Source organism: Anas acuta, chromosome 12, assembly GCF_963932015.1.
Source record: "Anas acuta chromosome 12, bAnaAcu1.1, whole genome shotgun sequence".
Lineage (NCBI taxonomy): Eukaryota > Metazoa > Chordata > Aves > Anseriformes > Anatidae > Anas > Anas acuta.
The window spans coordinates 3,644,338-3,659,490 of record NC_088990.1 but is presented as its reverse complement, the minus strand read 5'-3'; the positions used below and the strand labels follow the sequence as shown (position 1 = coordinate 3,659,490).

Here is a 15,153-nt window from a genome sequence, read left to right as displayed (position 1 = left end):
TTGGAAAGCCCTAGGACTAAAAACACTGCTGCACTAGCATTAGAACAAGAGTGCCAGCTCATGAAGCACGTTTGGTAAGAGGAGGTTCTTCCACTTCTTATGGCACTAACAACACTATATGGTCTCAGCTCCATGCTCCACGTTTGGCTCTAGCTGCTGTCATTCACCGTTTTCAAAAAGTGCTGTGTGTTCATTTGGTATCAGGACCTCTATTTCCATCTCTGCTCTTTCATTCTTAATCTTCTGGGCTGTAGAAGTGTCAGGATCCAGGGGGTTCAGCAGTGTTAAAGGCAAATAAGAAGTACAAAAGAACCCATGAGAGGACCCAATTTTCATTCACTATTTTCTCTCCGCACTGCACCTTCTGCTCTAACAGCGGGCCTACAGCCAAAATGACTGAGATGAAAGACATTTTTGAAACCTGGAGCTCAGGGGGAGAATTGGGGCAGATTTTTGTGATTTTCTTGACTGGTAAATCTCAAAACTGGTAAATCTCAAAACTGGTAAATCTCCAAACATAGTATTTGAACTATCATACATTGGATGTAAACAATACTTCCGCTGTGAGGCAAGGTCTTCAGAAGCAAATAGCTCAGCTTCCTCCATGTTAGCTTCCACTGGCCTCCAGAACATGAGATCTAACTTGCAAAAAATAGCCATTTTGATGAGGTTTTAAGTCAACGAGTAGAGACTACAATGCTAGTCGTTGTACACCACTGTCAATTTTTGCCATATTGAGTAGTTTTGTTTCCTAATGGAGTTCACACTACCTACCTACCTACCATGAAACACCTATGAATGAAACTGCTCGATGAAATATGTCTTATATCTGATCGAAAAGCCATGTTAGAATCAACGGGACACTAAACGACCTGACATGTTCACTTTGTTAAGCACTGTAAGTGGCACAGTCAGTGTGTCCAAACACCTTTTCAAACATGAAGCGACTATTCAGAAAGTGGGCCATTAACACATTTTGTCATGTTATGCAATTTTTGCCTCTCCTGTAAGCTGGGCTTTTTTCCAGGTCCAGTAGCCAACAATAAATCAATCACAGTCTCTCATAAGCCTTTTGACTTAAGTTCTATCCTGTAGGTTGGGTTAAAAACGGAGTGGAAATCGCTGCAGGAGGTGGGGCGGGAGGGGGCTACTGGTGACTGCTGTTTAGGAGATGTTTGCTTGAGCCACAGCCGTTCTTACTGCCATTCTTTGTGGACTCCTCTTCATTATCCGTAACGGAATCTTCTTCTTCTTCATCGCTTCGGTCGTCTTTCAAGTCCTGTGGAGAAAAAAGCACCATGAGCACACTCTATACTTGCAGCACTTACTGTCAGGTAAGTTACCAGATTGCTGTTATCAGCGCAGTGCAGACCTTCTCTGGGCTATGGCTGCCAGACGAGCAAGTTATTTATTTTTAATATGAACTGGGTATCCGGATCTTTACAATGACTTTGAAGAAACAGCCAGTTAATTAGTCAGATGCTTTCACTTGTAACTGCAAGATGAAAAGATGGTACATAAAAGTTTCAGATAATGAGACATTCTGCCTCCTTGGAAATTCCCCATTGTTCTCTGAAGACAAAACTCTGTCCTCTGTTTCCCTCAGGAAATAGTGTGAGAAAGGAAGCAAATGAAAGGGGAGCTCTGAACACGAGACTGTCAGAACTGCCCCCCCAAGCCACCTCCCAGGAAGATGGAGGCTGACATCCAAGGAAAGGCCAGTTAACACCGCTTTAATCTTGCAGAACCTAATGTTCTTTAGACAAAATTGCATGCACAACCTTGGCCCAGTCATTTGACCTCTTCTTGCTTGTTTCTGCTTTCCCTTGGAAAGCGTTACTAGTAATCCCTGTGTGCTGTGGGATTAATTAACAATTGCAAAGTGCAGGGAAGACTTAAAAGAATATTGTTTAAAAGCTAAATATGATGAATACGTTCACTCAGACACAGTAGCTGAGACAGGTATAAACTAAACAGTGACTGATTTTGCTAGCATGTCCCCACATTAACATCACTCAGAGAGATGTATCAACTCCAAAATACTATTTCTTGTCCAAAGTTGTGTAAATCACATCAACATTTGCAAAGAGAAGGCTACATCTCTATACACCTATTGTGCACATCTAGGATACATCATCCTGCTGAGGGAATTGCCAATTGAGGAGGGGATGGTTGCTTCATTAGCAGGGATGAAAGGGGGATCCAAACATGGTCTGCCTGTGAGAAAATCCCTTCCCATCTCTACAGGAACAGCTTCTAACATTTGACAATCGTACTTCCTTCCCAAAAAATCAAACGTGGCACTTTCTAATCAATGTTTCCACAACACAAAGACATTGTGTCTACCCAGGTATTGCACAGCAAAAGTTTGGGAGAGATGAGATAATTGTGTGCTGTTTGGCATGGTACAGAACAACAGCGTTCACACATTGAGGACTGCAGCCATCGTGGTGTCTTTTTGTAACACGAGGGTGTTTGGCCTTCAGGGCTGTCTGCAGAGGGACAGGAGGCTTTTCTTCATAGCAGGGCGAGCTGCCCCAGAGCCGTGTGCTGGATCTGACAGGTACGTCAGCCCTCGTGCAGACAAGCTGCAGGCTGCCTGTACAGCCACACTGGGGACCACTCCTCCATGGATAAATTTGTTTTCTGTGTCATCTGCCTGGACCTCAACTAAACAGGCACAGACAGCGTGCTCTTTTGGCGCCCGGAGCAATGTGCCAAGGTCAGGGATGAGATGCAGAAAGGAGAAACCAGCATTGTTCCTGCTCGTCCTGTATCTGCTCTCTGAATGAACCAACAGCTCTTAGCCTGCTGGTCTGGGGGTCCTTCTTAAGCACAAAATTCATACAGATAAATTAAAGGACTACTCAGTACTAACTCATCCAGTTTCAGTCTCATATCCGTTTATATATTACATTTCTGGTACAACATATAGGACTAGAAAGAAAATTAAGGATTAAACTGTCTCATCAGAAAATATAAACCTCCTGGAGCTTTTCTTTTGCTTTTTCCCTAACAATGTACAGAGGGTATCAAAACAAGCAAATCTTATTGTAAATACTGTAAAATAAACTTGGCATGCCATCAGTTAGAGAAAAGGAAAGACAGCCTTTCCCACACAATTTATGAGGTTCTGCCTCTTTCAGATCACCTCTATTGCTCCTGGTGGTTTTGTAATTTGTATTTGCAGTTAAAGACAAATGCTTGGGCGGGGAGGGGGGAAGAAGAGTAGGTGTTACAGTTCTGCCACCAGAAATGTTTCCGAAAAAAGTGCAAATCAAACCACAACACAGCCTGTGATGTAGGATCCGCTGCACCCACGGGAAGTACTCATCTCCTTGAGCAGTGAGGCTGAAAACATGGGGAACAACGGGGGAGGAGTGCTGTTGTGCTCATTGGGAACGAGCCTCAGAGTCAGTGACATTCATGAGTGCATATTTCGTGACCCTTGTTCATGGACCTCAGATGCTGATGGTCCTCAAGCATATGCTTGACAACAGCTGGCAACCTGCGTTACTCTGAATATGCTGATAACGATATCAGCTCCTGGTTCCTCCGGGAAGGAGCTGGCAGTTCCAGCATGGAACGGGGAGCTCAGACAGGATTCGCTTCCCAGTTTTAATGGTGCAAAATTGGATGGTCTGGTAAAAGGTACAATGTGTAGTAGTTGAAAAACTTGCGTTACCCTCCAGCACATGGGAAATCCTTGTATTTGAGGTAATGTCTTACATATTTTGAAGAAGCAGAAGTTACATTTTTTTTGTAGGCTGAAACAATCATTATAGAACAAATTTTCTTTTATCTGGGACAAAGTGCTACTTCTGAATCCTAATACGGATCAAGAAGAAATGCTGCTAAATCAAATCTAAGTTTTTACTATCTGTTTAATCATGAACCTACTTCCTGACCACTTGCCTCTAAAAATTCGTGCTTTAGAAGAATCTGACCTTTTTTTTTTCTAGCTTTTTTAAGGAACAGGAATGCAACAGAAGTTACAACAGAACTTTGAATAGCTACAGTTTCATTTGTAACTGGAAAACCAAATAAACCTGTCTTTGCAAACTGTTTAATATACCATTATAGGCATATTAAGAAATAAAAAATGAAGTTTGTGCCTCTGATAACTTTCACTTTCCAAGAATGACAAAATATATAACATTTCTAGGATTTTTTCCTGCTTCAATATCAAGATGTTTTCTCTGACATTCTCACATCATAAGTTATAGTTGTGTTTTCCAACTCAAAGATTCTGTGCGTACTGTCCCCGAGCAACAACAGATGAATATACTATCAGAAACACAAGAACTGGCAAACAGTAAATGTAACTGAGGCCATCATCAATACTCAACGCTTTGGTTTAACGGCATCAGCTGAATTTATCATACTTTTGATGGTTTGGAGGTAACAGACAAAATGGAGATGTGTATATTTTATGTTCTGGATGACTAACCAATTTAATCTTTCTAAATGGATGAATGGTTTCAAGGTTTATGAGAAGCAACACTAATGCTATAAAGTCTGCAAGAGAGCCATTTGTAGTGAAGCCAAAGCCGCAAACTTTTATAATCTTTTTTCCTTTTGTTTAACCCTTCCACCTGCTGCTCAGTCTGCCTCTTTTAGTTAAATGAACCATATATGTTAAGGTAGTTTTGGCTTCTTGCATTTCACTACTGTTCGAATTTTTATCATTCGAGTCATTAGCACTGCATCTTATTACATGAACAGACAAAGACCTTCCAAGAGACTTCACCAAGGAAAAAGACTTCTTGAAATTATGAGAGAAGCAAACTTCAGAGACCACTTCCCAGCCCCCTGTAGGAAGACACACACTGGTCAAATATCCATCTAAACTAACTGCACATTTCTCCTAACTGTGCAAGTGTGTCTCAATAAAGCACTCGGAAATCACCTCCCTCTTTGGGCTGCACTCTTTCTACTTCAGCTGATGAGAACATTGGAAGAAAGACATGGCTGTGCTGGAAGGCAGACAAGTGCTAGCTTCCTGTTCCTGCATGCTGGTGGCAACATCTCATCCTGACACTCACTGGTGGAGAAATGCACTGGGCAGACACCGCCCCTCTCTCCTCCTCTGCTTCACTGGGGCGCGTGGCACCGTTATCCAGAGGGATGCTGCGGTAGCTTTTTATCTTCTTCTCGGTAGTTAAAGTGGAAAGTACAAGAGCAGAGGGAAAGGCAGTGCCAAACAGTATTAAAAACAGGCAAAAATATCTTGTAGCAATGTAGATGGATCCTATAAACACTGAGGAAGCCTTAGCAACATGCCTTCTATATACTCAGGAGGGGAAGGGCACTTGCTAGTGAAATGTTCGTTAGCTCAACACAGCACAGTGCAGATTGTCAAGCTGAGATCTCACAACATAAGCTGTTACTGTAATGACGTGCTCCAAAACAGAAATACCCACTGAGGCATCATGGAGAAAAAGCATCTGGCTGACCTTCACCCTTTCAAGGAAAATTCAGACCTGAGCAGAAGAGGTTTCTGCAGGGAAGCTTGATTGCTACATTTGTTTCATCATTCAGCCTCCAATCCAGCTTCTCGTCGACAAAAGCACACACTTTGAGACATGCAGTGACTTCATTTGGCATTATGAAGGCAGTAGCCTAGTCTCTGCTTTACATATTCATGGTGTCAGTTTGGGAGTACAGTGGTGGGGGGATGTTTGCACATCTCCTCTTCCAGCTAATCATAGAAAAATTAAGGTTGGAAGAGACCTTCAAGATCATCTGGTCCAACCATTCCCCCACCACCAATGTCACCCACTAAACCATGTCCCCGGGCACCACGTCCAACCTTTCCTTGAACACCCCCAGGGACGGGGACTCCACCACTTCCCTGGGCAACCTGTCCCAATGCCTGACCACTCTTCCTAAGAAGGAACGTGTCCTAATTGTTTTAACTGTTGCAGTAGTGCTCTTTGTCCAACTCTTTGTTTTAATTGTTGAAGAGTAGGGGCATGACGTTTCCATTTCTCCACTCTCCACAGACATTGCCTGACTGCCAGGACTTTTCAGCTACAATGGCGAGAGGCTTGGCAACTCCATCAGCCAGTTCCCTCAGAACCCTGGGATTCACGTCATCTGGTCCCACAGACCTGTACCTGTTTGGATTCATCAGCTGGTCTCGAACGTGCTCTCCACTTACAGTGGGTGGGACTTTGATCCCCCAGCCTCCATCTATGGGTTCAGGGAAATGAAAGACTCAGGAAGGCCATCTACCAGTGCAGGCGGAGGCAAAGAAGTTGCTGAACCTCAGCCTTCTCCACGTCTGTTGTTACCAATTACTCAGAAACAGAAACTCACTCCTAATATAAGAAATTAGCCACCTATAATCACTCACATGCCACTATTTTCACCCCTGGGTCTACTTTAACAATATTAAAGGCTCATGGTGGCCCCTGGGGACTCCTCCTGTCACCCCAATGCAGCAGCCTGAAGGGAGCTGGGTCCTCTCTTGTGCTCTTCCTTGAGGCTCTGTGCAGAAGGGCTGTCACCTCTCGCACCATGGGATGGGAAAGAAGCGCTCACACAACCCCCGAGAATCGGCAAGTCTTTATTGCCGGGTGTTTGGTGGCTCCATGGCTCCTCCTCCCCATGGCTGCCATCCCGCTCGGTGCTTCCTCAGACCGCTTCGCTGTCCTCACACCAAGGGGAGCTGCCACTCGCCTTGCTCCTTATCTCACCTTCTTCCTGCCTCAGAGGCTCTCAGAGGACCGAGTAGCTGAGCAAGCAGCGGGCAAAGAGCAGGGGGGCCACTTTTAGAGGGCCCGGGGTAAAGGCAGGGCAGCGGTGGCCACTGCGACCCCAGCCAGCCTCTGTGATGCCCAACGCGAGTGGCCCAAAGGCAGCTGTGCTGGGAACAGCCTGGGAGATGCCCTCACGTGGACAAGGAGGAGGGCTGGGGGGACTGAGGGCCCCTTTTCTGGGGCTGGCTCCCCCAGGCCATTTGGCTTGCCAGAGAGAAAGGCTGCCCCATGCAATCCTGCCTCAACCCATTTTTCTTCAGATCTCCAAGGGTTAGAATCTCTTGTTAACAAAACAAATTACACGTACTGGATTGTTTCGTGCATTGTTTACAGATGTTGTGAATCTTCCTCTGGATCTCTGAATATTCTCAACTTCAACTATGTAAGCATCTGCAAATTTCATCACAAAGCTGTTTTCCTTTCCTTTGCGTTAGGAGGCTACTCAAATTCAGCTCTAATGCCGTTCTTCCCAGTACTGCAGTCACTTTTCAATTGCATGATACGCGCCTGCTGTGCCTTACCACAGGCAGAAGTAGGCAAGAACAGCTGGTATTAGTTCAGGTTCCTCCTTGGTGCTGTGTCTGTACAGGGGGTGGCAGACGATCAGACCAGCTGAGTTCGGCCGGGTACAACGCTGACTTCAGGTTTCTCAGCAGCGCAAGGGGATTTCAATTTTGCCGCTGCCTGAGCGAGACTAAAACTAATTAATCCTGGAAGCTAAGCTCTCTGCTCCTGCTGCCAGTAGGAAAGCAGCAGTGCAGGCTGCCAAGCAGCTTACCTGTTCCCTGTTGCTGCAGCAGACCAACATCCCTGACCCCTGCAGTGGCAGCAGGGCAAGCCAGGCTCCCCAGGACACTGACGGTGACTACACGGCACTGATGGGGCCAGCACAGCTGTAGTGTGATCTCCCTCACTGCAAATACCTTACCCTTCCCAGGAGTCTGCTGTCTCAGACGTGGCTGCCTATTTACCTGCTTTGTTTTAAGCTATAGCTGAAGTCACGCAGGAATGACAACTGAAGAAGCCTGTTGTATCTGCTGACAAACTCTGAACCACATAGTTCTGTGCATAGTGAGATCTGCCACCAAATAAAAGCCAACTCAGAGTAAAAATGTATAAATTACAACTCCTGCAAGGTTTGTGTACCTGGACAGAAATGTTCGCTAAAATACCTACAAATAGATAACAAGCAGGGACTAAAGTCCCAAGATACACAAGTCCAAGGATATACATTTGGGCCTTTTAGGTTGTGAGTAATTTACTTCCACCCAATTAAATGGATTTCTTCTGCAAGATACAGACACATAAAAAGCAATTCACAGCTGACTCTGGGATTTTTGTGTTTTCTGATTTGGTGAAGTTTAGATTTTTGGATTTTCAAATATTTAATTTCATCCTCCAGCTTGATTTGTAAATGTTTATTTCATTACAATCAGAATATCCTACATCTTATACCCTAACTCTACCTTAAGAATATTTTCATTTAAATACCTACAACCATATTGACTAGATCTCAACTTTTCAATGTAAAGACAATAAATTCCACAGCACCTGCACATATGGGAACAGCTCGCCGTACAGAGATGAAAGCTACTAGTCAGCACAGCAACCACTGACTCAAATAAAAGATAATAAACAAGAGAGAGAATTAAAAGTGAGTCCAAACGTGTGTGTGTGTGGGGGGGTAATTTTCTAATAAATAATACTACAAAGTTGATGAACCTCCAAGTTCTACATGTTTAATTCAACATCCATAATTCAACTGAGCTGACATATGACTTAATATGGCTTTGCTTTCCTGCGGAGACTAAGGAATATACATGTGGATTCAGGCAAAGTGTTCTAAACTTCCAGCCTGGAAGATTTTATTAGAAAATATATTTCCCTTTTCAGCTTATGCACACTAGGCAACATAAATAATGTTCATTTTCAGTGGGAGATGCACTGTTGGGCTCCGCTCTGCGCAGTTTTTAAAAGATACAGACTCTTTAGATGAATTACACTGGACATCTTGTGGCCAAAACTTGTCTTACTGAATCCCTCTCCTATGAAATACCCATTCCCCAAGTTTTCCACTGCACGTTTTCAGAAGGAACTCAAAGATGTGTGAAAAAATAAAAACAAAATTAAAAGTTGCACTAATTCCTCAAATACTGAAAAGAATAGCCACATACAGCTAAACGTTATTATTAAAATATCTCCCTGATTTTGACTGACGGAGTACATTTAACCTTGAAAAACATCACTTGCATTGACACTCAGCATACCACACCTGTAACTGGAGCTATAATACCATGACTGTTCAGAAGAAATAAATCATTGTTTACAGTTAATCAGGTACTCTGTGGTTTCAATAAAGTCTGCTCGCTGTGTTATTGAAATCCACTAACTAAACCTTGCACTCAAGTGTATGTGGCTTTACGATAATGTCAAAAGCCCAGGAGGTACTGAGTGAGTCATAATGTCCCACTGCTTTTTGAATTATTCCAATTTTAAATCCACAGTTGGCAACGAAACAAAGAACAATATAATAGGCATTTGATGCTGTTCTGCATAGTGAACTTTTTTTTACCCTAGCACAGAACTTGCATTAAGCCAAGGAGTTCAGTGTTCTGAACCTTTATCAGAACATGCACTTTTATTCCTTAGAAGTGTGTTTTTGGCTGAAGGACAGATGATCAGACACTCGTACTTTTCTCACTTAGTGAGGTAGGATACTGCACTTAAGGCGAATGCTTTGAAACAACACAGCTGCTAAAGAGTATTCTTACAGAAGCCTTACGGCACTACGAACATGACCTGAAACTGCAAAGAATGTAACTCTGTAAACACCAGGCACTTCTCTCCTATCTAACGTGCCCATGAAGGCGTGCATTTCTCTATTTTCTCTGTTAGGAGGCGTTCCGTTCCTTGTGTGATGTATTCGAATGTTGCCCCAGTACTAAAAGTTATCGAACCAATTTTCAAGTCACACACCTAACACGTAATGTCTTTTCATTTCACATTCATAGCAGTATGCACGATACCTAAAATCATTTCGATGCAGTATTTCTAAACACCCTGACATCAAGGCTGGATATAAAATTCTTCCAGTAGTACCTAATGAACAAAGTTTCTTAAGTAGCAGTAGAAGTCCCTGAGCCTTGTACGACTTAATTCACCTGGAGGGAGGTTTATTTAACTGAAGTTCAGCATTCTGAAAGTCAGGTATCTACTTGTCATCTAGGACTGCTCTCTAACCAAAAAAAAAAAAAGAGAAACTGGTTCCCCTGAGCGTGAGCTGCCCCAGCACTGTGCAGGTGACCCCACTAGACACAGCAAATTGCTTGCTAGAGTCACCTCTCCCCCTCCATGGCTGCAGTGGGACCTTTAACTTGAGCCATGACCCTTTAACTTGAGCCATAAACAGCTTTTATATGGCCAAAGTGAGGCGAGACACATCCTACCCTTATCGGCTTCAGGTCCATCTGCATCTCCATGCGACTGGACTGAGCGACTGATGGGGTTTGTTGGTTTGTTTTCTGATGAGCTGCACTCCGCCACATGCTGTGCCTACTCAGAAGTTATTAGACTTGTGTTGCAGAGCACAGACTGCTCCTTTTAAGATTTCCTGCCTTCTTTGCATGGAATAAGGATTATGGAGCACTTCCATATCTACCAAGGGAAACGTTTTCTTTAAATACAAGATAGGACAATTTTTCTTTCTCAATTGATACTAATCTATCATTAACTAGCTTTATTTCAGAAGTGTTTTAAAAGAATTGATTCAGCAGACTGCAGTACTGTAAACCCCTCTGAAAGTCTGAGAATTACTCAACTTACAAGAAAGACACAACTCAAAACACTGCAGCATATATTAACAATAATAAATGAAGGGATCAAAAGTTCCATAGAAGATCTAGGGCTTGCTCTGTGAACTGATTTTTGGCAATTGAAAAAATAAATACATATGCACACTATTATATATATATAGTTTTTATATAGGAGCATATATAAAAACTAGCAACAAATGGAACATTTCATAAATATTCTGCTCTAAAATTAAAAGATATGAGCAGTTAACAAGAGACGCCAGAAAAACTGTCAGCAAATGCCTTTCGATGAACAGCAGGGCAAATCAAGGAATTGTAAAGCAAAAATTTGACTGTTTGTCATTTATCTGAATTAGGAACTTTCACATAAAAAAAAAAAAAAAAGTCATTTAGATCACAGATTTACAAAAAGCAGAGTTGTCCTGTGCCAGACACATACACGCAGGGAGAGGGGAGGGGGCGGTTGTTTGGCCAGATCATTTGCTGCTGAAAACTAACGCAGTCCCCTTGACTTCAAGTAGAGCCGTGCTCATTTATACCAGCTGAGAGCCTGGCCCCGAATCAACGCTGCAGACTTCTACTGAACTGGCCAGGGCAGGAAGCTTTGCTTTCAGACTTACATATAGTTTTGATTTGCTATTCTTAGAGGCAGTGGTCATCTGCAGCTCCTACTGAAGTAAAGCACGGCAATTTGGAAACAATAAAGCAGCTGAAGGATTTTTACACGGCACACAGGACACCAGCACAGCCCTGTTTATGGCATGGCTAATAGACGAGAGGCAGAGGGAGCATCCACACACCCAGTTTGTTGGAGTATGGCCAGAGGACCGAGTCTGCTCTTGCAAAGCTTTGCGTGTGCATAACAGGGCTGTGGAAGGGGACTCTGTCCACCCCAGCATACGTTCACAAGCCCATCTATTCCAATCAAATGCTTGGACATTATTTTCTGCAGTTTCTCATTACTTCATCCCTCCATAATGGTAATAACAGTCCCTGACTTACATTTTCTAACCTTCACCTGATTTTTATATAATGCTCAAGGGAAAGGTGGTGTGGGATTATGGGCATTCTGCACAGAGTGGGTTTATAAAAAAAATAAAAATCAATCAATCAATCAAAATTCCAACAAAGAACACGGTTGCTGTTCTGAAATGTGAGGAGCACGATTCAGTAGCATAATGTCATTGTTCCCCAGCCATTGTTCAGCTGCCGATTTTAACAATATGCATTACTGGTACCAAGGGCAGCCCTGACCTCAAATCCCCAGCAAATGCAGGAGCCCGGAGCTCGCAGGCACGCATACCGTGGCCTTCTCCGTTTTGCCTACCGTTGTAAAGACAGCCAGCAAACCTCTTACTCTTTTACACTTCTGCCTTCCTCTCAACCCGCCTCCCCAGATGAATTTGGCAGCACGAAGTGCGACATGTAGCCAGGCTTTGGGCTTAACTAGATTGCTGTAACAGAATGGGAAATATGCAGATGAAAGAAAGTCATAACAGGAAGTAATTTCATTTTACTAGGGCATGAGCCTTCATGCTGCTGACCTGGCTGGCTAGCTCCCATCTCCAGGCTATTAAAAAACCCATGTCTCAAAGGCAATAATTTGAATCAACTGGGAAGGCTCCCAGATAGACTGGTTTTCATCTCTAAGAGGGAAAACTTCCATTTGTCCTGCTTCATTCCCCTAATAAGCCATCCTCATGAGAAAAACTGCTGTAAACATTTATCCATCGAGAACCAACAAATTCAACTTCTCCGCAACCCATTTTCCTTTAAAATGGAGGAGAGGCAACCCCTCCTAATCAAGTTCAATCTGACTTATGTGTGTGCTAAACCTCCATTCAGAGAACTCCGAAGCAGAATGTTAACACGTACTAGCCCTTCCCAGTTTAGAAAGTAAACAAAATCTCCACTAAAAGCTTTTTACCAATTCCCCAATCCTACGCTGGCATAAAATTGTAATTTACTATTTTAGAGGATAACAATAATCTGTTACCCCTTTTATAAGGGCTACTTGGAACTAAAGAAAGCAAATCTCTGCACTCTGCTTTATCAATGTCCTGGCTGCCATCGGCACAGTACAGGCTTAATAAAGCACGTAAGAAAAAGAAAACAGAACAAAAACTTCAGTGCCTATGGTTTAGGGAACTAAACCCCATTCCCTGTTAAACTCCTGTCAAATGACACTTTGCTGAAATGAATAACTTCTCCCCGTGTTAATTCTCTTGAATTTTCATTTTTTGATTATAAATGTCCTGAAAATAGTTTTTCATTGCTAAAAAAAATAAAAAAAAATAAAAAAAAAGACTTTTTAGGAGCCAGGTAAACTGCTGTGCATGCCAAAACTCAACATACATTGGAGAGTTCCTTTTCACATCCCAGTAATTGCACGGTGCGTGGAAGCGCAGCGCTGTTGTGTACGATCAGGGTCACATCATGACCCTTTGCAGCTGAAGCCAAAAGTCAGCGTTTATTAGCCAGGAGCAACCAGGCCAAGTTCACCTTCGGTGTCCCTGGTGCACACCGAACAGCGCACAGCTCCAACGCGTGAACACTGCTTCCAGCGTTATTTGCCACCGAAGAGATTTAAAATGTAATTTCTCTAAAGGCCTTTCTACTTATGTGTTACATAAGGTTTCCTCCCCCCATAGCTTTAAAATTACGATTTGTATTTAGAGTTACATATCTCAGGTTATTGCACAGCCCAGCAAGGGCAGCCGTACTGCCCCAGCTGCAAGGGCAGCCAAGCGCTCACAGTCACAAGGCTCCTGGGTGAAGAGCGGCTGAAGAGCGACTCCCACATCAAAGGTAAGTCAGTAAGGCTTTAACCACTGCAGCTCCATGGTCTGAGTGTGATGGATGGAGACCTGGTTCTAAAGGTAACCAAGGAAAACAACGCAAAAGCCAGGGAGGCTTAAATTTGTCATATGGAAGTCTGTACTTCCATGGATAAATGTTACCTGCAAACAGGAAAATTGGAAAAAACGTTTCTTTAAAGAACATGCTGCGGGGCTATGATAAACAAACAAGAAAGTTCTCACCCAAATTCACAGCTGAAATTTCATACTCCCAGGTCCCACGTAGTTGGAGCATTTATTTTTAATAATTCATTTGAATCTTATAAGTTACTCTTGATGCAAAGACACCAAACAAAAAAAGGTAGGAGGAATAACTAACAAAAGAATTCCACACAGGGCCCAGGGAAAGAAAGCTCAGCAGAAGCAGAGGTGCCTCTGAACAGCCTCCGCCTGAACGCAGGTAGCATGGCCTCTGGGAACTGTATAACCTAATTTAAAAGCTTCCACAGAGGGTTATAGCAGGTCTCTAAAGAGGTAAATTCACAACAAGAAAGCTAGAAAGGAGCACAGGTCAGCACCTGTGCAGGTGTAAAGCTGCATTACTCCTCAGTACAAGCAGTGAGGGCATGCGTTACAAGAGCAGGTTACGTCTGTGTCCCAAAGGGCTTTCGGGCCTCATCTGTGCATTACTGTTAAAACATTGAAGTATTTGAGTTAAACTTTTAGGGATGCAGCATTATTAGTATGTGTTATTTTGACGCAGAAAAGGAAATAACCAATATAAGCAGTCTTTATGTGGCTACCCACTTTCAGAGCAAGGACTGTACTGGCATCCCAGGATGAGTACATAAGAAAAGGGAAGAAAGTTTAACGGGAACTGGCAGAGGGAACCTTAGCACGAGAGCAGTCCTCCAGCAGAGCAAAATGCTTCAGTAGAGGAAGGAGCGCTGGACGTAGCACAAGTGTCATAACAAGTATTTCACAGCTCTTATGTCAAGCCCAAAATAGCATTTTCTTATCATTTTCAGCTATCTTACACTGCCATTAGTCATTCTTTGAGAGTTAACTCTCACTGTTCTCTTGGGAATTTAGGCTGAGTAAGGAATGAATAAACCATGGACACGAGTATGTCCAACCAAAAATGCTTAAGAAAAACTAGAGTACTGCTTTCGTTTCAGTAAGTAGTTTAAAAAAATAGGAAGAAAGAACCAAGGTGAATCCAAACAGTACTTGATGACTCCTAAAGAACACCAGCTATTAGTAGGAAGCTCGCTGCCTTAGTCAAGGACAGTCTGACGGCAACAAAGCAATAAAAAGAAGCAGAAAATATGTTGCTGGTAACATTACAGCCCATTAAAAACCTGCCATTACCTTCTGCCACTGATGGACTTCGCATCAGCCCTGAAGTATCTGAGTCATGTGGACACCGTGCCCATTTCCTACAACTTACACATATTTTTCAAAATTTAAAACACCGTAGTCTCAAAACCTTACCTCTGTGTGTAATGGTTTTAACATATATTTTACATCTTAATTTGCCATAATAATGTGGCTATAAGCTGCTGTCATTCGCTCCCTTTTTCTGACCTTGGAAATAAAACGTTTAATCTCCATGGGATTTTCCTGGCGAGATATTTTAAATCAGTGCACGTGTACATACCTCTCTATATGTTTTTTCAATTTTCCTAAAATATTCTCATATGTGCAGACATGATGACTAGACATGTTTCAGTGGTGCTTGAAACCTGATACAAGCGGGTAATTTAACCATGTAATTGT

At 42.9% G+C, this 15,153-nt stretch overlaps 1 protein-coding gene across 4 annotated transcripts in view; it reads right to left on the bottom strand.

Moving 5' to 3' along the window:
- Positions 1 to 943: 943 nt before the first annotated feature.
- Positions 944 to 15,153, bottom strand: part of CERS3 (ceramide synthase 3) — a 50,759-nt gene continuing 36,549 nt past the window's right edge. For 3 of the 4 annotated variants that reach the window (XM_068695393.1, XM_068695391.1, XM_068695392.1), the window contains exon 11: positions 944 to 1,279. In XM_068695393.1, coding sequence (XP_068551494.1) covers positions 1,148 to 1,279 — 132 coding nt within the window. In that variant the 3' untranslated portion in view covers positions 944 to 1,147. Of the gene's footprint in view, positions 1,280 to 10,786; positions 12,031 to 15,153 lie in introns of those variants that run through there. The other variant, XM_068695394.1, reaches the window with a different exon arrangement.